The sequence below is a fragment of the Dermochelys coriacea genome, chromosome 4, assembly GCF_009764565.3.
Source record: "Dermochelys coriacea isolate rDerCor1 chromosome 4, rDerCor1.pri.v4, whole genome shotgun sequence".
NCBI classification, from domain to species: Eukaryota; Metazoa; Chordata; order Testudines; family Dermochelyidae; genus Dermochelys; species Dermochelys coriacea.
The window spans coordinates 67,946,115-67,972,390 of NC_050071.1; the positions used below are offsets into that span (position 1 = coordinate 67,946,115).

Genomic DNA, 26,276 nt, shown 5'->3' on the forward strand with positions numbered 1-26,276 from the left:
CGGATCCTACTGAAAGGTGAACTGTCAGGTTGGAGGGATGTTACCAGTGGAGTTCCTCAGGGATCGGTTCTGGGACCAATCTTATTTAATCTTTTTATTACTGACCTTAGCACAAAAAGTGGGAGTGTGCTAATAAAGTTTGCAGATGATACAAAGCTGGAAGGTATTGCCAATTCAGAGAAGAATCGGGATATTATACAGGAGGATCTGGATGACCTTGTAAACTGGAGTAATAGTAATAGGATGAAATTTAATAGTGAGAAGTGTAAGGTTATGCATTTAGGGATTAATAACAAGAATTTTAGTTATAAGTTGGGGATGCATCAATTAGAAGTAACGGAAGAGGAGAAGGACCTTGGAGTATTGGTTGATCAGAGGATGACTATGAACTGCCAATGTGATATGGCTGTGAAAAAAGCTAATGCGGTTTTGGGATGTATCAGGAGAGGCATTTCCAGTAGGGATAAGGAGGTTTTAGTACCATTATACAAGGCACTGGGGAGACCTCACCTAGAATACTCTGTGCAGTTCTGGTCTCCCATGTTTAAAAAGGATGAATTCAAACTGGAGCAGGTATAGAGAAGGGCTACTAGGATGATCCGAGGAATGGAAAACTTGTCTTATGAAAGGAGACTTAAGGAGCTTGGCTTGTTTAGCCTAACTAAAAGAAGGTTGAGGGGAGATATGATTGCTCTCTATAAATATATCAGAGGGTAAATACAGGAGAGGGAGAGGAATTATTTCAGCTCAGCACCAATGTGGACACAAGAACAAATGGGTATAAACTGGCCACCAGGAAGTTAAGACTTGAAATTAGACAAAGGTTTCTAACAATCAGAGGAGTGAAGTTTTGGAATAGCCTTCCAAGGGAAGCAGTGGGGGCAAAAGATCTATCTGGTTTTAAGATTCTACTCGATAAGTTTATGGAGGAGATGGTATGATGGGATAATGGGATTTTGGTAAGTAATTGATCTTTAAATATTCAGGGTAATTAGGAGTAATCCCCTGAGATGGGATATTAGATGGATGGGATCTGAGTTACCCAGGAAGGAATTTTCTTTAGTATCTGGCTGGTGAATCTTGCCCATATGCTCAGGGTTTAGCTGATCGCCATATTTGGGGTCGGGAAGGAATTTTCCTCCAGGGCAGATTGGAGAGGCCCTGGAGGTTTTTCGCCTTCCTCTGTAGCATGGGGCATGGGTGACTTGAGGGAGGCTTCTCTGCTCCTTGAAGTCTTTAAACCATGATTTGAGGACTTCAATAGCTCAGACATAGGTGAGGTTTTTCGTAGGAGTGGGTGGGTGAGATTCTGTGGCCTGCGCTGTGCAGGAGTTCGGACTAGATGATCAGAATGGTCCCTTCTGACCTTAGTATCTATGAATCTAGGAGGTTATTTGCAAATACCATGGCTTTTTCAATATTAATAAAACTTCTATGATGAATTAGACAGGAATATGTAAATTGCTTTTCTATACATTTTGCATTGTCATCATTGTATTTTTAACTAATTCCTTTATGTCTTGATGCATTTACAGTCGATTCAGGCACTACTGAACCAGTTAGTGAAGTAATCAAAGTTTCCAGAAACTGCCTGTTATACACCAACATTTCTCAACATTTCTTAATCCACGTTTTCTCAAGCCTGGCAGTAACTATTTCCTATTTTCTACTCTCATTCACTAGTGATGAGTATTTTCATTTTTTAAAAATGTTGTTTAGTTTGCTATTTTACTCCAAAATGAAACTGTACTACAAATGTACAATAGAACCACAGGCTACTGTACTTCATGGTAATGCAATTTTAGGCTACGTACATACTCCAGCTTAAGTCAGTATAAATTATGATGCTCAGAGGTGTGAATAAACCACCCCCTGAGCGACGGAAGTTATACTGACCTAAGCACTGGTATGGACAGTGCTATGTCAGAGGGTTCTTCCACCAACATAGGTACCGCCACTCACAGGGGCTGGAATACTTAAGTCAACAGGAGAGCTCTCTCCCATCAGCTTAGAGCATCTGCACCACCTGTGTTACAGCGGCGCAGCTGCACCATTGTAAGCTCTTTAGTATAGCCAGCCGCAGCCTTACTCTGAACTACCCTGGAACACATACTTGCTTTCTCTCCCCCGTCACCCATTTTTAAAATATATACCTTTCTACACATGGACAGATCCAGAGTTATGGGATAGCCCTATAGAATTTAATAGAGATAACGTCAATGGTATAGAAATGTAAATGTAAAAGATTACAGAATTTAATGAATAGAGAATGATAAGTTTTTCTGAACCATCCTATAAATTGTATAGCAGGGCTATAATTTTCTATAAGATGGTTTCAATTCTGTAAGATGGTTGAAAAAGCCTAGAGAAAGATTACCATTTTTGATAGGATTTAGCCATAAGAGCAGGCTCAACTAGACTGCATGGATAAAGACAGGTAGTCTCTGTGGCCCTCTCCTCCATTAAATATGAAGGTAGCTGTGGCTACACGTTCTAGAATTCTACAGATCATATTTAACCTAAGATGATTCTCCTTGGCTACCCTTGCTATAAAAGTCACTCTCTGACCAGTTATAGACAGGGAATAATTGTTTTGGGGATTCCCAATGTAGTGACTAATCCTGATATCATTGAGATCAGTTGCAGAACTCCCATCCATTTGAATGGGAATGGGATCAGGATTGCAGTACATGGGTAGGCAATGCTCTGGCATAGAAAGGGGGGCCTCCATCTGATGCCTTTGAAGGCCTGAGTGGGATTATTGAACAATTTAGAACATTACTGGGACAGGTTAGGACACCTGAATCCACCAAGTTCATGTAGATCGTGTTACTGCCACAACTACTAATGCACATGAACATTCATATGGCTGATCTTTTTGTGATCTCTCTTACCATTCTAGTTTTGCTTTTGCAACAACATACAAAACAGCTTCTTTATGACTGTATGGTGTATCTTAACATGGTGACATGATAAGAAGAGACAAATGTAAACAGTTAGGGATGGTATATCAGTGATATTGTATCAAAAGCATATAATACTCAGGATTCCATTAATGCAAGTAATATAGATAATTTAAAGAACTTCTCAGTATTGTTTCAAAGAAATTCCAGGTAATTTTGGTATGTTGAAGTATTTAGCAGAGAGAAGAATTAACCAGAGAAGACCAGCAAGAAAGAGGAGAAAAGGGATATTTCCGAGCCCAAATTACAATATAAAACTCAAACTTTTGTCACTGATTTCAGTGGGAGAACTGGGTCCATACAGTTATACACTGGGCCCATACTGTACATACAATATTGATAAGTTATGAATTTGGGGGGGGAGGAAGGCTGGTTGGCATCTTTTAATATTGCTGAAATAAATTGAGCTTGGAATGCTTCTTTAAGTGGAAAATAACTACTTTCTAAAAAAACAGGGACAATCCCTGGCATGTACAAAATCAGAGATATTCCCAAGAACTGGTGATGACTCAGAGTCAGGGGGGCATGTCTAAAGACGAATAAAGTGTTTGCCATTCAATGAAGAAAGTTATAGACTTACACGAATGTGGTTTTGTGTAACCACTCTAAATCTGCCAGTATTCCATATGATTTTCAGAATGAAAGAAGAATTCTGAGTGAGAGTTACCTGCTCAGATGTCAATAGTAATGTTAGTTTTTCATTTCTTTTCATCATGGAAGCTGTAACTTGTATTTCTTGGGCTTCCCACACAACCCATTTAAACGTAATGTAAAGTGGAATTAGACAGCTTATTTGTTTAAATAACATGCTCTCAATGTATTCACCTGGGAAACATGGCAATTTTTACTTGTAAATTTGGCAGTTACACTAGCAATTGAAGTATTGAAACCTATGTTGAAAAGGAAGTGAGCAATTTGTATAGCTCATGCCAAAGGGTATGACTAAAGATATTTAAGTACTCTCCATCAGATAAAATTTGCCTTTTTATATTAATAAAATTATAAATAATAAGTAATAACTTATTTAGATGTGCTCAGTTCTCAGATCGCAGGTTGAGTTTGCAGGGCTGGCAGTTTAAAATAATGTATTCCTTCTCTGTAACATCAGCACCTGTGATAAAGCATTTGCAGATCAAATTAAGCCTTCCATGACACCTGCACAGCCCCTGTGCTTTTTATTAGCTGGTATAATTGATTGGAACTTGCTAAACAATTTCTGTGAACGAGACACAGGAAGGCATAGCATCCGGCTCACTCTCTCCAGGCTGTGTTAACAAGAGTAAAAAGCAGTAAAACCTATCTTTTTTCACCAAAGTGGCTCTGAATACAGGGAACACAGGGAACAGGTCGGTTGAATAAGATGTTATTTTTACATAATCACTTTTAGAAAACCTCACATAAAAATTAAAGTTTAGCTTTAAATTGGATGCTGACTCTAATGAAACTCCAACCCCAAAGATAAAAACTTCAGTAGGACACAATGATGTATTAGGGGAGAAGGGGAGAGAATCACAAGAGAAAGAAAGGATATTTCCCTTTTGCAAAAAAATTAACCTCTTCACCTTCTGTAAACTGACATTAAACAGACTTTTAAAAGATTCATCCAAGAATATTTATCCTCAAACTGCATACACTTGACTTCCTAGATACCAAATTAGTTAATGTAACCTAATATACAGAGGGAACTTAATGCACATGGGTATTATAAATTGTCACACAAATGTAACCATTAACATTTATGCATCTAGAAGCATTATTTGGGATACCTCCAATTTCCATCTCTGCATAAGCATCTGTACAAATCTCATCCAAAAATTATGGGCTTGATGGAGGAATTGCTGGGTGATATGTTATGGCCTATATTATGCGAGAGCTCAGATTAGATTAGATTATTGTTGAGTCCCTTCTGATTTTGTAATCTATGTACACACCAATATAACACCAAAGCTAAGGAAGAAAAATCTAAACAGCAGAATATATCATAAGAGACAATATTACTGTGTGTGTGTTCTCAGGGCATGAAACACATTGGACCAGAACCACAGCTACTGTAAATTGATCAACTTCTGTGGAGTAGAGCATCACCCCATTGTGTTTATTGCAACAGTAAATCAAATGACATTTGGGAAATGTAAATGTATCTTAAATATGTCAGCAGGTTGTGCAGCTATCTCATCCTTTCAACACTTGAATGTAATTAAATTACTAATATCGTACCTTCCGGAGAGGTTTGAGCTTGGTCTCCATTATAAAGTCATATTTGCAGAGTTCACAACAGCGGGTGTCTGAGCTTTTAATCCACTGGTGCAGGCATGCCTGATGAACAAAGCGCAGGGTCCCTGTACAGCGACATGGTGTGATGAGAGGGCTTTCATCATCTCCCTCACAGTGACAGATCCTGACAGGGAGGACAGCAACAGATAGTAAGGGAGCTTTCCAAGGAGCAAAGCAAAAACACTGGTTTATTTACACTGCTTTTCATTCTCAGACTTGACATTCATAAGACTTAAGGTATGTGACCTTTAAGATTGGAGCCCAGAAATGCATTCCTCATTCCCTTCTGACACTTTGAATTTGCTGTGTGATCTAGAGATGAATCCATAGAAATTATACTCATCCCCCCGTACCTTTTGTATGACAAAACCTTTAGGGCCTAGTTCTGTCACCCATACTCATGCTGAGCAGTACCTCATTCTGTGAGTAGTCCCAGTGATATATTCTGCAAGAGTGACAGATTCAGACCCCAACTTAAACAGGCAAAGTATGAAAGGTATAGGAAGCCTACCCTGAAAATGGCCCAAGGGATAAGGGAGACAGAATTGTGGATATCTTTAGCGTTCATACACTCCCCTTGGGAGAGGTTGAGAGGGTCACAACCTCTGAAGAGTCACAGCCCTGTCTGTTTTCCATTTGTCTCTGCCCCTTTTGAGGTAGGTAACTGCACTATCTGGAAGCACAAAGAATACAACAGCAGCCAGCCTGGCTATGTCTACACTGCCGCTGGGAGCGAGCTTCCTAGCCAAGACACACAAATTCATGCTAGTGGGGCTTAAGCTAGCATGCTAAAAATAGCAGGATAGAAACTGCAGCTCCAGCAGAGACTTGGATAGCTACCTGAGCTCACATTCAGAGCATTGAGTGACCCTGAGAGTCCAAGCTGCTATTTTTAGCACACTGCCTCAAGCACCACTAGCTTGAATCTGTCTACCCACACTGGGAGGCTCCTTCCCAGCTGCACTGTAGATGTACCCCTTGAGGGTGCTGAGTGTGCACCCTGTGAGGACTGGCCACAGACTGATTCGTAGCTGGTAATGGGATAAAGAGATTTTTTTACATTTGGATCTCTGTTTCAAATGTTTTGGAGTCAGTAGTGTCCTAAAGGTACTATTATTTAAAGTCTTTCCTTTGGCCTACGTCAAATGACTTGGTGATCTCAGTCAGTTCTTAGTAAACATCTGTCCACATTAAAAACCAAACCAAAAACCACAATAATCAGAACTGGTACTTACTGACACCTTTGTTGACAGTGTCTCTAGAAAGGCTAAAAATTGTTCTGCAGGTGAACAGAGGACTTTTATGTATGGCTGTTCATTAAAAAGAACTTTAATTTCAACAAACACTCACAAAAGCTAAATGGATGTCCTAAATGGCAAACTGAAAAAAATAAGAAGCCACAAGCAATGCATCAAAACCCAAACCACATCAACCTCAAAATAGAGAAGTGGTAACCACGGCACTTAGTTCTTCAGAGACATGTGAAGCTTGCAACAGGCAATTAAAATGTAGAAAAGGAACACTTTGTAACTCTTCCTCAAATTCTGTCGCTTGTATGAAAAAACCTAAAGAAAAACTCTTGCTGAAATATACAGACAACTGTGTCCAGTCTGTTCCTTATGGGGGCTGTCATGCTATATATGTTTTACACTGGGGAAGCTGGGAAGGAGCGTCATATCCATCAGGATACATGAGCACCTGACATGAATTGTGAGAAGGGCTAGCAAAGTCTTTCAAATATGTTGATATAACTATTGACTACAACAGTAGCAAATACGCTACCTAGTCTATTGCCAGAAGAAAGAGGAAATTTGAAAGACAAGTAAGAGTTGATTTATGCCAAAAGTGCCATTGAAAAAACTCAACTCCCTTCTATATCTTTCAACAGCCTGGCCCACAGCCATGTGAAAATTAGTCTACAAAATGAAAAAACAAAACAGAGTGAGTCTTCCAGATGTACAGCCAGAAATGAAAACACAACTTAAAAAGAAAACAGTACATGAAATTGACAGCTGTCTCCGCAGTTGGTTCAGTCAGTGATCTGATAATAGTGCCAATGCATTACTCAAAGATACAAATCTTCACTCATGCTCACCACTTTAGGTTTTTGTACATGTTCAGGCAAGTTCACATTCTACAAAAAAAAAATCCACCTGTGTTCTAACCTGTGCTAGCCCAGCCAAACTTGACAAATTGAAGTCTCAGCTATTATGTGTCCTCACTGTACACTGGCTTTTTACTCAAACCCTCCCTTATATAGGATTAATTTTTTTAAAATGAATAAACAGCTATTTTGATACAGCACACACATTCCCAAGAGTTGATTAAAGTTTCGTGAATGCAGTTATGATCTTAGCTCTTTACTAATGATAATTTGTAAGTCTTACTCTTTGCCAGTTTAGATAAAAGTTTTCTCTCTGTCTAAAATGTTACATAAAAAAGCAACATGTGACCTCCAGAAGAGGTAAGCGGAATGTCCGGGTTCCAGTAACACAGACACAGGTAACTAACCGCTTTCATGTTCTCTCCACAGGTACCAATGCGGAGAGTGGACCAGATGATATGTCTGGGGGGAGAAAGCAGAAGGAGACTCCGCTGGTTGGGAGGCATGAGATGCGATGTCCTGAGGTTGGAGGTTCCACGACCACCACTCCCAAGAGGAGAAGGCGGGTGGTGGTGGTCGGGGACTCTCTCCTCCGGGGGACTGAGTCATCTATCTGCCGCCCTGACCGGGAAAACCGAGAAGTCTGCTGCTTGCCAGGGGCTAAGATTCGTGATGTGACGGAGAGACTGCCGAGACTCATCAAGCCCTCGGATCGCTACCCCTTCCTGCTTCTCCACGTGGGCACCAATGATACTGCCAAGAATGACCTTGAGCGGATCACTGAGGACTACGTGGCTCTGGGAAGAAGGATAAAGGAGTTGGAGGCGCAAGTGGTGTTCTCGTCCATCCTCCCCGTGGAAGGAAAAGGCCTGGGTAGGGACCGTCGAATCGTGGAGGTCAACGAATGGCTACGCAGGTGGTGTCGGAGAGAAGGCTTTGGATTCTTTGACCATGGGATGGTGTTCCATGAAGGAGGAGTGCTGGGCAGAGACGGGCTCCATCTTACGAAGAGAGGGAAGAACATCTTTGCCAGCAGGCTGGCTAACCTAGTGAGGAGGGCTTTAAACTAGGTTCACCGGGGGAAGGAGACCAAAGCCCTGAGGTAAGTGGGAAAGCGGGATACCGGGAGGAAGCACAGGCAGGAATGTCTGTGAGGGGAGGGCTCCTGCCTCATACTGGGAATGAGGGGCGATCAACAGGTTATCTCAAGTGCTTATATACAAATGCACAATGCCTTGGAAACAAGCAGGGAGAACTGGAGGTCCTGGTGATGTCAAGGAATTATGACGTGATTGGAATAACAGAGACTTGGTGGGATAACTCACATGACTGGAGTACAGTCATGGATGGTTATAAACTGTTCAGGAAGGACAGGCAGGGCAGAAAAGGTGGGGGAGTAGCACTGTATGTAAGGGAGCAGTATGACTGCTCAGAGCTCCGGTACGAAACTGTGGAAAAACCTGAGTGTCTCTGGATTAAGTTTAGAAGTGTGTGCAACAAGAGTGATGTCATGGTGGGAGTCTGCTATAGACCACCGGACCAGGGGAATGAGGTGGATGAGGCTTTCTTCCGGCAACTCACGGAAGCTACTAGATCGCATGCCCTGATTCTCATGGGTGACTTTAATTTTCCTGATATCTGCTGGGAGAGCAATACAGCGGTGCATAGACAATCCAGGAAGTTTTTGGAAAGCGTAGGGGACAATTTCCTGGTGCAAGTGCTAGGGGAGCCAACTAGGGGGAGCGCTTTTCTTGACCTGCTGCTCACAAACCGGGTAGAATTAGTGGGGGAAGCAAAAGTGGATGGGAATCTGGGAGGCAGTGACCATGAGTTGGTTGAGTTCAGGATCCTGACGCAGGGAAGAAAGGTAAGCAGCAGGATACGGACCCTGGACTTCAGGAAAGCAGACTTTGACTCCCTCAGGGAACAGATGGCCAGGATCCCCTGGGGGACTAACATGAAAGGGAAGGGAGTCCAGGAGAGCTGGCTGTATTTCAAGGAATCCCTGTTGAGGTTACAGGGACAAACCATCCCGATGAGTCGAAAGAATAGTAAATATGGCAGGCGACCAGCTTGGCTTAATGGTGAAATCCTAGCGGATCTTAAACATAAAAAAGAAGCTTACAAGAAGTGGAAGGTTGGACATATGACCAGGGAAGAGTATAAAAATATTGCTCGGGCATGTAGGAAAGATATCAGGAGGGCCAAATCGCACCTGGAGCTGCAGCTAGCAAGAGATGTCAAGAGTAACAAGAAGGGTTTCTTCAGGTATGTTGGCAACAAGAAGAAAGCCAAGGAAAGTGTGGGCCCCTTACTGAATGAGGGAGGCAAGCTAGTGACAGAGGATGTGGAAAAAGCTAATGTACTCAATGCTTTTTTTGCCTCTGTTTTCACTAACAAGGTCAGCTCCCAGACTGCTGTGCTGGGCAACACAAAATGGGGAAGAGATGGCCAGCCCTCTGTAGAGATAGAGGTGGTTAGGGACTATTTAGAAAAGCTGGACGTGCACAAGTCCATGGGGCCGGACGAATTGCATCCGAGAGTGCTGAAGGAATTGGCGGCTGTGATTGCAGAGCCCTTGGCCATTATCTTTGAAAACTCGTGGCGAACGGGGGAAGTCCCGGATGACTGGAAAAAGGCTAATGTAGTGCCCATCTTTAAAAAAGGGAAGAAGGAGGATCCTGGGAACTACAGGCTGGTCAGCCTCACCTCAGTCCCTGGAAAAATCATGGAGCAGGTCCTCAAAGAATCAATCCTGAAGCACTTAGAGGAGAGGAAAGTGATCAGGAACAGTCAGCATGGATTCACCAAGGGAAGGTCATGCCTGACTAATCTAATCGCCTTTTATGATGAGATTACTGGTTCTGTGGATGAAGGGAAAGCAGTGGATGTATTGTTTCTTGACTTTAGCAAAGCTTTTGACACGGTCTCCCACAGCATTCTTGTCAGCAAGTTAAGGAAGTATGGGCTGGATGAATGCACTATAAGGTGGGTAGAAAGCTGGCTAGATTGTCGGGCTCAACGGGTAGTGATCAATGGCTCCATGTCTAGTTGGCAGCCGGTGTCAAGTGGAGTGCCCCAGGGGTCGGTCCTGGGGCCCGTTTTGTTCAATATCTTCATAAATGATCTGGAGGATGGTGTGGATTGCACTCTCAGCAAATTTGCGGATGATACTAAACTGGGAGGAGTGGTAGATACGCTGGAGGGGAGGGATAGGATACAGAAGGACCTAGACAAATTGGAGGATTGGGCCAAAAGAAATCTAATGAGGTTCAATAAGGATAAATGCAGGGTCCTGCACTTAGGATGGAAGAATCCAATGCACCGCTACAGACTAGGGACCGAATGGCTCGGCAGCAGTTCTGCGGAAAAGGACCTAGGGGTGACAGTGGACGAGAAGCTGGATATGAGTCAGCAGTGTGCCCTTGTTGCCAAGAAGGCCAATGGCATTTTGGGTTGTATAAGTAGGGGCATAGCGAGCAGATCGAGGGACGTGATCGTTCCCCTCTATTCGACACTGGTGAGGCCTCATCTGGAGTACTGTGTCCAGTTTTGGGCCCCACACTACAGGAAGGATGTGGATAAATTGGAAAGAGTACAACGAAGGGCAACGAAAATGATTAGGGGTCTAGAGCACATGACTTATGAGGAGAGGCTGAGGGAGCTGGGATTGTTTAGTCTGCAGAAGAGAAGAATGAGGGGGGATTTGATAGCTGCTTTCAACTACCTGAAAGGGGGTTTCAAAGAGGATGGCTCTAGACTGTTCTCAATGGTAGCAGATGACAGAACGAGGAGTAATGGTCTCAAGTTGCAATGGGGGAGGTTTAGATTGGATATTAGGAAAAACTTTTTCACTAAGAGGGTGGTGAAACACTGGAATGCGTTACCTAGGGAGGTGGTAGAATCTCCTTCCTTAGAGGTTTTTAAGGTCAGGCTTGACAAAGCCCTAGCTGGGATGATTTAACTGGGACTTGGTCCTGCTTTGAGCAGGGGGTTGGACTAGATGACCTTCTGGGGTCCCTTCCAACCCTGATATTCTATGATTCTATGATTCTATGAACATCACTTTCTTTTTAAATTAAAACTATTTCCCAAAGGGAAAATACAAGGCTTTGCTCATTTTAATTCCAGTTACATATAATTTATTTTACAGCATTTAAGCCATTTAGAAATTAGACAACTAAATTGGGTACCCAATAGTCTTTTTCAACCATTGTTGAAATCATTTTACATTATTATAAAAGCTAAAATATAAAGCTAAAATTCAATTGGGATCTGCAAATAAAATGACAGTACTACTTTGAAAGGAACAAAACTATTCTTCTGTAGAAACACTTAATACAAAACACTATCTGAAATATAAATTAAAAACATGCAGTGAGAAAAACAAACATTCTAGCAATAGAAATGATATCCAGAGGAAATGACTCTAGAAACAATTTTCACTATATTAAGTGCTCTTCTCTTCTGTATATTTTTGTTCTGTTTGTAATTTATTGACCCATAAAAGATTGGCTTAGAATGAAGCACAGCATGTCTTGCCTAAAGACAGAGTAAGTAAGTGTGAATGTTTGGCTTAGGAGGATTTGAACCAGCACAGCAATTGACCAGGCCTACTACTGCCCACCTACCCTGGTCATAAATTTCACCTCAGAAAAGATATTCTTCAAGGATGTTGAAAAAAATATTGCATAAAATAATTATAGCTGGAGGGCTAGCAATAGCTATATTTAAAGATGCCAAATTTTTTCCATTCTAGCCCCCCATTTTCTGATGCTCATAACTTGCTGAAATATCTGGTTGGCATTTTGCAGGCCTGGTCTCTGCCTGAGGGTTTTATTTTTCTCTATATATCCTTTTTTTAAATACAGGTGTAGCTAGATCTCCAGCTATAATTCAAATTTTACATATATGTTATATAAAAAAATATATAATTTAATATATAAATATATCAGTTGATTCTATAAATATACATACCCCATCGCCACCCTTGAAAAATTTGAATACGAATTGTTTCGGCACTTTTGAGATTAATTAAATGGGAAAAAAATACTCTCCCTACCCACCCCCACCCCCAAAAAAGTTTTGCTAATTTTTGAACAGTCCTGATACTGAATTGACGGTGTCCAAAAGAGCAGGCTGAGCTCTTGGAAGGGTCCTAAAGGGGAAGTCCCAGTTCCCACTGACTTCCCAAGCTTTAAATTTGGCAGACAAATAGTCTTCACTTTGGAGAAATTATTTTGACTATACTGTGGAAAATTAGTTACTTGGCTGAGTTAGAGTCCATTTAAAAATCACAATTTGAACATGCAAAGAATTTTTTTAAACAATGACAGTTCAATGTTTTAAAAATACATGGACAGAGAACTAAGTTGGCTACAGTGTAAAAAATATACACAGTGACCGAGGAAGGGCTCCTCAGGAGATATGCCTCAATGATTCAATTGCACTCTGATAGCAAGTGGTTTTATAAATATCATGTAAGATCCACAGGACAGCAACTTTTAATTATGTATTTACAATTATTTCCAAATTATAGAATTTATCCTTTTTCTTAGAAAAACAAAATTAGAACACACACACACACACTCACACACAGAGGAAATTCCATACAAAATACTATATTAAGAGTATTTACAATTTCATCCTTAACATTACTCCTTGTGCCTGTGCATTATATGAGTCACATATTCATAAATTCATAGATTTTAAGACCAGAAGGATCCATTGTGATAGTCTGGTATGGCCTTATGCACAAACACAGACCATATGACTTCCTCTAATTAATTACGGCTTCGAGCCCAATAGCTGTGGTTGAACTAGACCATATTTTTTAGAAAAACATCCAACCTTGACTTAATTTCAGTGACAGAGAACCCACCACAACCTTAATAAATTGTTCCACTAGTTAAATACCCTTACTTTTAATAAGTTATCCTTTATTTCTAATCTGAATTGTTCATCTTCAGCTTCCAGTCATTGTTATAACTCTCTGCTACACTGAAGAGCCCATTATCAAATATTTGTTCCCCATGTAGGTACTTATAGACTGTATTCATGTCACCCATTAACCTTTTCTTTGTTAAATTGAGCTCTTTAAGTGTATAAGGCATGTTTTCTAATCCTTTAATCAGTACTGTAGCTCTTTGAATCCTCTCCAATTTATCAATATCCTTCTTGAATCGAGTGCAACAGAACTGGTCACACTAGTGCCAAATACAGGAGTAACATAACTTCCCTACTCCTACTCGATATTCTCCAGTTTATAAATCCAAAGATTGCATTAACCCTTTGACAGGTTTCAGAGTAGCAGACATGTTAGTCTGTATTCGCAAAAAGAAAAGGAGTACTTGTGGAACCTTAGAGACTAACAAATTTATTTGAGCATAAGCTTTCATGAGCTACAGCTCAAAGCTTATGCTCAAATAAATTTGTTAGTCTCTAAGGTGCCACAAGTACTCCTTTTCTATTAACCCTTTGGTCACAGCACCACATCGGGAACTTAGGTTCAGCTGATTATCCACTATGACTACCCCCCCCGCTTCCAAGTTTTTTTCAGAATCACTGGTTAGAGCCCCTGTGATTGTGTGGTCTTCAGAATCCAAGACAAATGACAGGTCAGACTCGACTAGAATGCATAAATCTAGACCCTTCTTCCCCCCTGGGATTTCTTGCAACAGTCTTGTTAAGCCCATGGGCCAACACAGACAGCCCAACAGTCTTTATGTAGCAAAACAAAGAAATAGTCCCCAAACCAAACGCAGTAGTCCTGTGCTGGCCTGCTTGCCTCCTCCACTCCCTCTGGAAGGCTCCTGCAGTCTTTGCAGTGGTTCTGGGCTGGGCCTTTCCTTAGGGAGCAAAGGGTAGGAGGTCTGTTCTTCTCCCTCATCAGCTCATTACTGAGCTCTCCTCTTCCTTTTTTACCTGCCCCTTCATTATCAGCGTGTGCACATGTAGCAGAGAGGGGCTGAGTGGGTCCACAGCAGCTCATTAACCTTTGATGGCTCACTGTGGCGTTGGTACCCCCATCACAATCCCCCTCCCATAAGTATGGCCTATATTCTTTGTTCCTAGTTATCTGACCTTACATTTGGCTTTATTGAAATGCACACTGTTTGCTTTCACCCAGCTTACCAAAAGAACCAGATTTCTCTGTACCAGCGACCTGTCCTATTCATTACGTACCACTCCTTCAATCTTTGTCTCATCTGCAAACTTCACCAATAATTATCTCATGTTTTCCTCCAGATCATTGATAAAAATACTCAATAGAATAGGGCCAAGAGCTGATCCCAGTGAGACCTCACCAGGAAACACACCCACTCAAATTGGATTCCCATTTACAATTACATTTTGAGCCCTACGAGGCAGTTTTTAATCCATTTAACATGTGCAGTGTTGATTTTGCATTGTTCTAGTTTCTTACTCAAAATGTTATGCAGAACCAAATCAAATGCTGTACATATGTTTAAGAACATTACATCAAATTACTGCCTGATAATTACATAATCATAATATATTTCACAAGGTACAGAGAAGGACTACTAGGATGATCCGAGGAATGGAAAACTTGTCTTATGGAAGGAGACTTTAGGAGCTTGGCTTGTTTAGCCTAACTAAAAGAAGATTGAGGGGAGATATGATTGCTCTCTATAAATATATCAGAGGGATAAATACAGGAGAGGGAGAGGAATTATTTCAGCTCAGCACCAATGTGGACACAAGAACAAATGGGTATAAACTGGCCACCAGGAAGTTTAGACTTGAAATTAGAGGAAGGTTTCTAACCATCAGAGGAGTGAAGTTTTGGAATAGCCTTCCAAGGGAAGCAGTGGGGGCAAAAGATCTATCTGGTTTTAAGATTCTACTTGATAAGTTTATGGAGGAGATGGTATGATGGGGTAATGGGATTTTGGTAAGTAATTGATCTTTAAATATTCAGGGTAAATAGGACTAATCCCCTGAGATGGGATATTAGATGGATGGGATCTGAGTTACTACAGAAAATTCTTCCTGGCTATCTGGCTGGTGAATCTTGCCCATATGCTCAGGGTTTAGCTGATTGCCATATTTGGGGTCGGGAAGGAATTTTCCTCCAGGGCAGATTGGAGAGGCCCTGGAGGTTTTTCGCCTTCCTCTGTAGCATGGGGCATGGGTGACTTGAGGGAGGCTTCTCTGCTCCTTGAAGTCTTTAAACCAAGACACACACACACAGCATCTGGTGGAATGATATGGTACTCTGTGTGCATGCAAGACAGAATCCATGAACATTATTTATTTACAAAATATGCTCCTGCAGAGCCCAGATTTATCTGTTATGCACCAGGAAAACAATTTTATGAACAATTTCAGTTTTGTTTCCATTTCTTATTTTCCATATTTTGTGAAATCTTCTGCAATATTTTATACAAAACTTTTTGCAAAAACTGTTTTCAAAGCTTTTCATTTACTGAAAACTGGGTTTTCAATAAGAAAACATCTTTCAGTAGACAAAATAAAAAAGAAAATTTTGAAAATAATTTAAATAAAAATTTAGAGAAGAATTGAAAGTTTCAGTAATATTGACAATTTTTCATGGTTTAATATTTTTTTAAAAAACTATTTTTGACAACTTTTTGTGTGAAAAAATTTTTGACCAGCTCTAAAATGTACATGGAAAGATTGCACAAAAACAGAATGTTAACATATTGCATTATGTGACATATTGAGTGCATCATGTAATTAAATGAATACACAGAAGAGGACACAGATAAAGTTGTAGCTGCAACCTTAATTGTATCATCTTCTCACTTTTGAGGAAGTAACGTGCTACTTTAGTTTTTTCTTATACATATTACATCCAAAATTATTGTTAAAAGAATATTACTGTTACACAGTCAAGCACTCAAAAATTAGGACACACCCAAATTAAGATTTCCCATGCAATCTTAATTCATCCCCCTTGTGCTAAGGCATTATGATAAAATCTCCAATTACTTTCAGAAACAGCTAAACAAAAAAAAAATTCACCATTGGACAAACAGCTGGCATGGATTTCAGAGTAGCAGCCGTGTTAGTCTGTATCCGCAAAAAGAAAAGGAGTACAACATGGAACATTTCAGCCCCTATGGTTAAAATCTGGCAAAATTATTAGCAACTGAAAATAGGGTCCTTTAATAGAAACTGTCAGGCAACCTTAATAATAAGTGTCACCACCTGCACTGCCTATAATTTAGAGATATAGATAGGTTGCAATAGGTTTGTATTTTTCCCTTCACGTGCAGGGTAATAATTTTACCTTCATTAGGAAGAATAGCTGTTAATCTCTGCTTCATTAGTGAGAACAGTGGTTATCCTAACCTGTCTTTCACTAATTATCTTTACACTTCAGTAGTTAGGAAAATAGGCCAATTTCATTCCTGCTTGTGCAGCAAACAACATATTCCATTATCCTGCATCAGTCTTGCCTGCTTCATCCGAGGGATTGTACTACCTTTGGTGAACAGTCCATTCTCATCAACTGATCTGTGCAAAGTATTCTGAAGGAGCTTTCTCATCTGAGATAGACTAGGATTATTACTGAATCAATACATCTCTACCTACATTATCTTCAACCCAGCATTTGCAGGGTAGCATGGGCCTCAGGAATGACCCCCACGACGGAGACTGCAAGCACTTTGCGTCACCAGAACCCCTGAATGGACTGTCCATCACAAAAGATTCTGGATACATTTGGCACATGATACATGCATAATTTTCTCATCAGGGATTTCTGGTGACAATGTAAACTCTAACACTGGTGACACCAGAATCCAAAGATAATATAGATTTAAAATAGGTTTGTCTTAAAAGGATCCCTTATCCACAAGATATCCACACTCATAATATCCTATAAATTGCATTACTCATGGCTATGTTTTTAAAAAGTTGCAGCTAAGGTCTGCACATGAAATATCTAACTGTGGATGCGTTTGTAAAAGAAACAAGAGCAAAATGCCATGCAGTAATCCATTTTCTGCACTCATGTGAGAGTATGAATGCACCAATTAAATGCATCTTTGCAAGAATGTGGCCCTGACATTTGTATTTATTTGATCTTCCACACATTCATTCCTATATCTCAGTCTGGGAAATAATAAATCAAGGTATTTCAGAGAATATTTTGCTTCACTACATTCACTACACTTCATTTGACTACATAGGGCCAAATTCTTCCCTCATTTACATCTCTGCAAGCCCATGGGACATTAAGAAAGCCTTTCTGAAGTTCTCAGGGTATATCTCACTACAGCCAGGGATGTGAATTGCAGCTCGTGTAGATGTATCTTCCTAGCTTTAATCTAGCCAACTTGCTAAAAACAGAAGTGAGGATATGGCAAGTGTGGGCTTCAGCATGGACTGCACAAGCCTGCCGGACCCCGGTGGGTACATAACTTACATTTGTAGCCCATGCTGAAGCACATGCCAATGTGTCCTCACTTCAATTTTAGTGAACTACCTAGATTAAAACTAGCATGGTGAAAAATCAGGATGGAGTGGGGGATAATAGCCATTTATATAAGAAAAAGCCCCGAAAATTGGGACTATCCCTATAAAATCGGGATATCTGGTCACCCTACATGGGTATGTTTATACGAGCTGCAAATCACACCTCTGGCTGCAGTGTAGATGTACCTTCAAAGACAGAGCAGATACATTCTGTGACAGCATGGTACATAAACCAGCCATCCTGCCAACTATACGGAGCAGCTGAAGAGGTATATGGAGCTGACTTCATGGCGCTGGATGGCTGTAAATGAGGCTAAATATGGGCGGTATGTTGTCATTTGAAATCCCTGTTATTTCTTAGCTATGTAAGGAATTCACTGAATACATTAGGACCCGTTACTTTGTCAGCATGCCACAGCAAACAGCTCCTTGCACACTCTTTTTCTCTGTCTTGCTGGCCACCCCGACTAGTTGCAACTTGCCTTCGTTCTGAAACAGGCACAAAGGCATCCGATGGAAGGATGCTTCTGCCCTTGGGGACTCACAACAGAGTCCTGAAGGGGGATACACACTATCCAAACTTTCATGTACTTCCTCTAGAACAGGGGTGGGCAAACTTTTTGGCCCTCGGGCCACATCTGGGTATGGAAATTGTATGGCGAGCCATGAATGATCACAAAATTGGGGGTTGGGGTATGGGAGGGAGTGAGGGCTCCGGCTGGGGGTGATCTGGGGTGGGGTTGGGGATAAGAGGTTGGAGTACAAGGGGGTGCTCCAGGCTGGGACTGATGGGATTGGAGGGCATGAGGTAGTTCAGGGCTGGGGCATGGGGTTGGGGCATGGGAGAGGTGCAGGCTCCAGGCAGCGCTTACCTCAAGCAGCTCCGAGAAGCAGCAGCATGTCACCCCTCTGGCTCCTACGTGGAGGCACGACCAGGTAGCTCTGCACGCTGCCGTGTCTGCAGGCGCTGCCCTGCAGCTCACATTGGCCACAGTTAGTGGCCAATGGGAGCTGCAGAGGCAGCACTTGGGGCAGAGGCAGTGTGCAAAGCCCCCTGGCTGCCCTTACACATAGGAGCCAGAGGGAGGACATGCTGCTGCTTCCAGGAGCTGCTCAGAGTGGGGCAAGCCCCTGACCCTGCTACCCAGCGGAAGCTTGAGGGATGGATTAAAACATCTGGAGGGCCGGATGCGGCCCCTGGGCCATTGTTTGCCACCCTTGCTCTAGAAGTAACCCAAGAGAATTGTGCCCTAAATTCCTTTTCCAAACTGTTCAGAGACCACAAGAAAAGAACCTATCCACGTTCCCACGCTTAGTGGATGTAAAGCCACGCACCTACTGAGAAGAAGATTATATCTATGATTTGTCCCAGATTTCTTTTTTTTATGAGGAGAGACTTAAATAGGCAGGCACAATCTGTCCTAAAGTGCAAGGTGTATCCCACCTCAGCAGGGATTAACCCAGTGTGAGGATGAACCTCCAGTGGAACATAGTCCTGTGCCATCCTTCTGCTGCTGGAAGGGGGCATGACCAGAGGAAAGACACTGTTCCACCCTAATCCATGCCTGTGGTTTGGGACTCCTGGGGCATCCAGCATAATTTATAGATACTAAGGTCAGAAGGGACCACTCTGATCATCTAGTCCGACCTCCTGCACAGCGCAGGCCACAGAATGTCACCCACCACTCCTATGAAAAACCTCACCCATGTCTGAGCTATTGAAGTCCTCAAATCATGGTTCAAAACTTCAAGGAGCAGAGAAGCCTCCCTCCAGTCAACCATGCCCCATGCTACAGAGGAAGGCAAAAAAACCTCCAGGGCCTCTCCAATCTGCCCTGGAGGAAAACTCCCTCCCGACCCCAAACATGGCAATCAGCCAAACCCTGAGCACATGGGCAAGATTCACCAGCCAGATACCCAGGAAAGAGTTTTCTTTAGTAAATCAGATCCCATCCATCTAATATCCCATCTCAGGGGATTTGGCCTATTTACCCTGAATATTTAAAGATCAATTACTTACCAAAATCCCATTATCCCATCATACCATCTCCTCCATAAACTTATCGAGTAGAATCTTAAAACCAGATAGATCTTTTGCCCCCACTGCTTCCCTTGGAAGGTTATTCCAAAACTTCACTCCTCTGATGGTTAAAAACCTTCGTCTGATTTCAAGTCTAAACTTCCTGGTGGCCAGTTTATACCCATTTGTTCTTGTGTCCACATTGGTGCTGAGCTTAAATAATTCCTCTCCCTCTCCTATATTTATCCCTCTGATATATTTATAGAGAGCAATCATATCTCCCCTCAACCTTCTTTTAGTTAGGCTAAACAAGCCAAGCTCCTTAAGTCTCCTTTCATAAGACAAGTTTTCCATTCCTCGGATCATCCTAGTAGCCCTTCTCTGTACCTGCTCCAGTTTGAATTCATCCTTTTTAAACATGGGAGACCAGAACTGCACACAGTATTCTAGGTGAGGTCTCACCAGTGCCTTGTATAACGGTACTAAAACCTCCTTATCCCTACTGGAAATGCCTCTCCTGATGCATCCCAAAACCGCATTAGCTTTTTTCACAGCCATATCACATTGGCAGCTCATAGTCATCCTATGATCAACCAATACTCCAAGGTCCTTCTCCTCTTCCGTTACTTCTAATTGATGCATCCCCAACTTATAACTAAAATTCTTGTTATTAATCCCTAAATGCATAACCTTACACTTCTCACTATTAAATTTCATCCTATTACTATTACTCCAGTTTACAAGGTCATCCAGATCCTCCTGTATAATATCCCGATCCTTCTCCGAATTGGCAATACCTCCCAGCTTTGTATCATCTACAAACTTTATTAGCACACTCCCACTTTTTGTGCCAAGGTCAGTAACAAAAAGATTAAATAAGATTGGTCCCAAAACCGATCCCTGAGGAACTCCACTGGTAACCTCCCTCCAACCTGACAGTTCGCCTTTCAGTAGGACCCGTTGCAGTCTCCCCTTTAACCAATTCCTTATCCACCTTCTGATGTTCATATTGATCCCCATCTTCTCCAATTTAACTAATAATTCCCCATGTGGCACGGTATCAAATGCCTTACTGAAATCTAGGTAAATTAGATCCACTGCATTTCCTTTATCTAAAAAATCTGTTACTTTTTCAAAAAAGGAGATTAGGTTGGTTTGGCACGATCTACCTTTTGTAAAACCATGTTGTATTTTGTCCCATTTACCATTGACTTCAATGTCCTTAACTAATTTCTCCTTCAAAATTTTTTCCAGGACCTTGCATACTACAGATGTTAAACTAACTGGCCTGTAGTTACCTGGATCACTTTTTTTTCCTTTCTTAAAAATAGGAACTATATTAGCAATTCTCCAATCATTCGGTACTATTCCTGAGTTTACAGATTCATTAAAAATTCTTGCTAATGGGCTTGCAATTTCAGGTGCCAATTCCTTTAATATTCTTGGATGAAGATTATCTGGGCCCCCCGATTTAGTCCCATTAAGCTGTTTCAGTTTTGCTTCTACCTCTGATATGGTAATATCTACCTCTATATCCTCCTTCCCATTTGTCATGCTACCATTATCCCCAAGATCCTCTTTAGCCTTATTAAAGACTGAGGCAAAGTATTTGTTTAGATATTGGGCCATGCCTAGATTATCTTTAACCTCCGCTCCATCCTCAGTGTTAAGCGGCCCCACTTCTTCCTTCTTAGTTTTCTTCTTATTTATATGGCTATAGAACCTTTTACTATTGGTTTTAATTCCCTTTGCAAGGTCCAACTCTACTCGACTTTTAGCCTCTCTGACTTTATCCCTACATCTTCTGACCTCAATTAGGTAGCTTTCCTTGCTGATCCCTCCCATCTTCCACTCCCTGTATGCTTTCTGCTTCTTCATAATCACCTCTCTAAGATGCTTGCTCATCCAGCTTGGTCTACAACTCCTTCCTATGAATTTTTTCCCCTTTCTTGGGATACAGGCTTCCGATAGCTTCTGCAGTTTTGATTTAAAGTAATCCCAGGCCTCAACTACCTTTAGATCCATAAGTTCTTCAGTCTCAGTAACTGGGCAGATAGGGACCAGCTCCATTCACAGCTGTAACAGGATCCATGCATTGCTTTGTGTACAGTTTGGCAGTCTTGAAAAATCCATTATAAAAATTTCAGTCATCCAGTTGGATGTGTCAATACCATGTGTCTTAAGTAACCAATTACACACCACAAATAGCAAATGATTGAAAATTTAGTCTGTGAACAACCCATGGCAAATAATCAACACATTTGTAAGAATCAAACCCAGCTCAGATAATTTGTCAACAGGAAAAAGAGTTAAATTTGCTAAATAAATTATTCTCTCTGGATAGTTCATCTAGCAGTAGACATCAGCATGCTGAGTTTCTGTCTCCTTCATTTGGCAAACTTGCCTTCTGATCACGCACACTCTTTTTCTTTCTATTCCAGTTTTTCAGTATAAAATAATCTAAATGACAAATTGGTCTTCCTCTCCCTCTAAACCTAGTCTGAATGAAGCACATTAATTCTGCATACTGAATGTAATCAATTTGTATACCTCTCCTCTGTCATTCCTGCCCTTCCATTATACTATATAGTCAGCTGTCTCTATCTGAATACAGAAAAACACCTTTTGAAAATGTTGTACCACACTAACATAATTTCATAATGGTTCTGGTAAGGTGCTCTCTTGATTTCTCAAAGCGTGATCAGAATAAAGAAGAGAGTCAAGAGCAAAATGTACTAGGGAATGCAGGCTATGAACGATTTATTTTGTTTACAATACTTGTATTAATCTTCTTTCATTATAACTGATGAACAGGCAGTTTAATCATGTAAATAGTTACAACTCATTCCTACCCCAATGCACTACCAGTGCCACTCACAATTGGTACAAAACAAGACCTCATAACACAGCAAAATTTAGGATTAAAGAACCAAGCCCACAACTTTAATAATATAAATTGCAATATACACATTAGCCAATAGCCTCTATGTCTCTGTTAATCAGAGATAAATGCTGAAAGCAACAACTTGATGACCTATTCAAGAGATGCAACTCTTGATTCCTCAATTATAGTTTTATATCAGGTCACTGGTGGAGTTCCCCATACCAGTGCGTAATAAGGCTTTTCCTACTATATTCTCACATTGTCCATGCCCCTGGCAAAACCTGTGCCAGAATTTTGGGAAAGAGTCTCAGAGCTTGTCTACATTTAAAATGTTACAGCGGCGCAGCTGCACCGCTGCAACTGTAGTGCTGTAATGTAGACACTACCTACACAGACGGGAGGGCTTCTCCCATCAGTGTAGGTAATCCACCTCCCTGAGAGGCAGTAGCTAGGTTGACAGAAGAATTCTTCCATCAGCCAAGAGCTGTCTACACTTGGGTTAAGTTGCGGATTTTCATATCTACACCTATGTAAATTCCTAGCATAGACCAGGCCTCCAACAACCATAATTCCACCATGCAACGTAGCCAGCAGCATCTACATGTCTTATAAAAAACACTGCTTCTTCATTGCACCACACTTTTGCTACTCCAGGTACTAGCCTGAGCTGTGATCACTCTTCCAGTAAAGACCATATTTCTTTTAGAGAGCTGTTACAAACAGGTGAGCCCTGCAAGAAGCTCTAAATGAAAGAAAAAAAATATGGAGCAACAGAAGTCTATTCACAGTTAAGATTGTGACCAAGTTTCCATTTTAAGCCTGATGTTGCCCCCTGCTGCCATAAAATCCATCCAAAGAAGTCCTATCAACCTCATGTTTGGGTAGCTTTTTTCCTAGAAAATTTGAAGTAATTTGGTTAAGCAATTAATTGATTATAAGCACCACCTCCCCCCAAAAACTCTGTTAAACATAGTTCTAACAGCCTTCTAACTTCTTGCTATTTCCCAGTAAAACTGGAAAGAAAAAGAGGATTACCTAGTTTACTGGAATCTCCTAGCTGAGATTTGTGCCCATTGCTAAAACTTAGTTGCTTAAAATCTAATTTTAGAAGTTATTAATTTTTTTACTTTGGAATGTTGCTATGGATGCTCGCTTCAGTGAAGTTAGTATACTGTGTCAAAGGATTGCTGACCCAAGCTTTTATTACAAAGGAAGTAAGGGCTTTCTTTTTCAAAGTGATTCTTTGTTACAGTAAAGACTCATTATACTGATCAGGCAGCATATAGCAGTCTTAATGTGGCTGGAAACAGCCCTTAGATTCTGCCTCTTTTATACTGGGATCATCATTTTGTTATCAGCTGACAAACGTGCAAGGTTTGCCAGCAGACTTGACAAAATACACTCAGATATCTGTATCTTGAATACTCCTGAGATTGAAGGAATCTATATTTTCTTACCCAATGCAGGTACATCACTGATGTTAAAGTTTCAGAAGTTAGGGCCAAAATCTCAGATAGTGTAGATTAGCCTAGCTCCATTGAAATAAAGGTCTCTACGTTGATTTACATTAAGCATCTAGGTTTTAATGTTAATATCCTCATGTGAAGGTTAACAGCTGCAGAAATAAATATATCTCTAGTTCTACAGTTGTTCTCAAGACTAATCTTAGAAGGACTGTTTCTTCTCAAGCTCTTCTCAACTTTTAGACTGTTTTCCCTTTAGATCCCAACCTGATGTGTATTAAGTGATTAAAGTTCAGTACCAATAAGACATATGTTAATTTTATACATAACTGGTACATGATTATAACACTTGATTTCATGTAGTGAAATCATGATTCAGAAATTTTATGATTTCAGTTTTATTATTTCATAATTACATTTTCATGTACCCTATGTAATATAATTTACATGATGTTTAAATTACTTATGTCTGCAGTTGAATACAATAATGCCTCATCTCACTTCTTTTGAAGTATTTATAATATAGTCCAGAAAGAGTGATTCAAAAAAAAAAAGAAATCAAATCTACTTAATACATTCACCAAAACTTTTCTACTAAAAAGATGATTTTATTAAAGTGATGTTTGAAATGGATTATGCAGATTTCATTACCAATCCCCCCATCCAAACCTCCCTTTCTAATGATTGCTAAGCATCTCTCTCTGTTCCATTCGCTCCCTGACTATTAACTCTCATTTATCTGAACATATTTGTTTCCACTCAAGAAGTTCAGAAAAATCAGGATTCTTCTGTGCGTGTAATTAATTTTTGTTATGGTGATGCATCCTGTCTTATTTAAATGTGTTTTTAAAAGAAATGCATATTTTCAACCAATTACAGTTTAGTATTATAGAAACTGTAAAATTGACCCAGCCCTTTCAACTGCAAAAGCCTTTGGGATAACAAATAGAACCATAGTGTAAATCAAAAATCCCTCAGTGCTCCTTTCATCAGTAATATCACAACTAACAATCTTCCAGGAGTGTCTCATCTATTGATTCTGAATTAATACCATTTCTAACTAGCACTTCTTCATAACTCCAATGTTGAAATTCCAGGCATGAGATATTCACCCTGGTCCCAGCTCCTTTACACCAGGCACAAGGGTTGGTAGTGATGTAAAGGAGCCCTAATAGTCCCATTTCTGCCAGGGGGAGGAGTCCCTTGGCACAGGCACTGAGCTGTAGGGCTGCCCTCCAATGATCTTGCAAAGGGCAAGCCCTAGTATAAGGGTGTGTTGGGGGGAGATTCAAGATTGCTGTGGCCCATAAGGCACCCAGGGGAGGGCTTGCCCCAGTGTTGTTTGAGTAACACTGGGGACTTATCCAGCCCATGGAGCTACCCTCGACAGTGGCTTAAACTGAGTTTTAAACTATCCTGCCCATGATTTCATCCTCTCTCCTTTAGGAATAATATAGAAGCCAAGACAAAGCCCACTGAAGTCACTGAGAATTCTAAGGCTTGGAATTTTACAGTACTTGCTCAGGTAGCCACCACATCACAGGTAGATCAACCACTCCCACAGCCACTTCAAATACTGCAAAGGGATGACTCTTGTATTCCGACCCATTCTAGGAGCACATGGGAGACAAAACTTGTAGACCGAATACCATACATACATACATCCTGCCACCAGCAGCTCCAATACTGCATGAAGAAGAGAGGTAAGCTGCTGCAATGAGCAAGTCCTGCATCCTGCATTTCTCCTTGCCACTACCTGCCTGCCCAGCTATCTTGGAATTTGAACAGGGTGGAGCCCACCTGTGATGCTGTATGATTTAAACATGAGCATTTATCTCATTAATATTGCCTCTCTTGGACAATTGCAACACATCTTGTACAAAGTATATCATGTAAAGTGTCGATGGAAAAGTCAGGATTTGCTGAGTATGATTATCCTGTTTATAGCATGTATCATTTTTGTATCTGATGTTGTGAATATTGACTACATACCTGTATTTCAAATACATTTGCCCCTCAGGTAACACCCACTAGGCAGTTTACATCCAGTCTAGTCATTGTGAATGGACCATTCAACTTGATGTTCCATTAAAGGACACTT

At 41.0% G+C, this 26,276-nt stretch overlaps 1 protein-coding gene across 5 annotated transcripts in view; it reads right to left on the bottom strand.

Moving 5' to 3' along the window:
• The window catches only part of MARCHF1 (membrane associated ring-CH-type finger 1), a 484,877-nt gene that overhangs the window by 36,760 nt on the left and 421,841 nt on the right, over window positions 1-26,276 (bottom strand). For all 5 annotated transcript variants that reach the window (XM_043513291.1, XM_043513293.1, XM_043513292.1 and 2 more), the window contains one exon: window positions 5,181-5,361. In XM_043513291.1, the coding sequence (XP_043369226.1) occupies window positions 5,181-5,361 (181 nt within the window). The remainder of the gene's footprint in view (window positions 1-5,180; window positions 5,362-26,276) is intronic.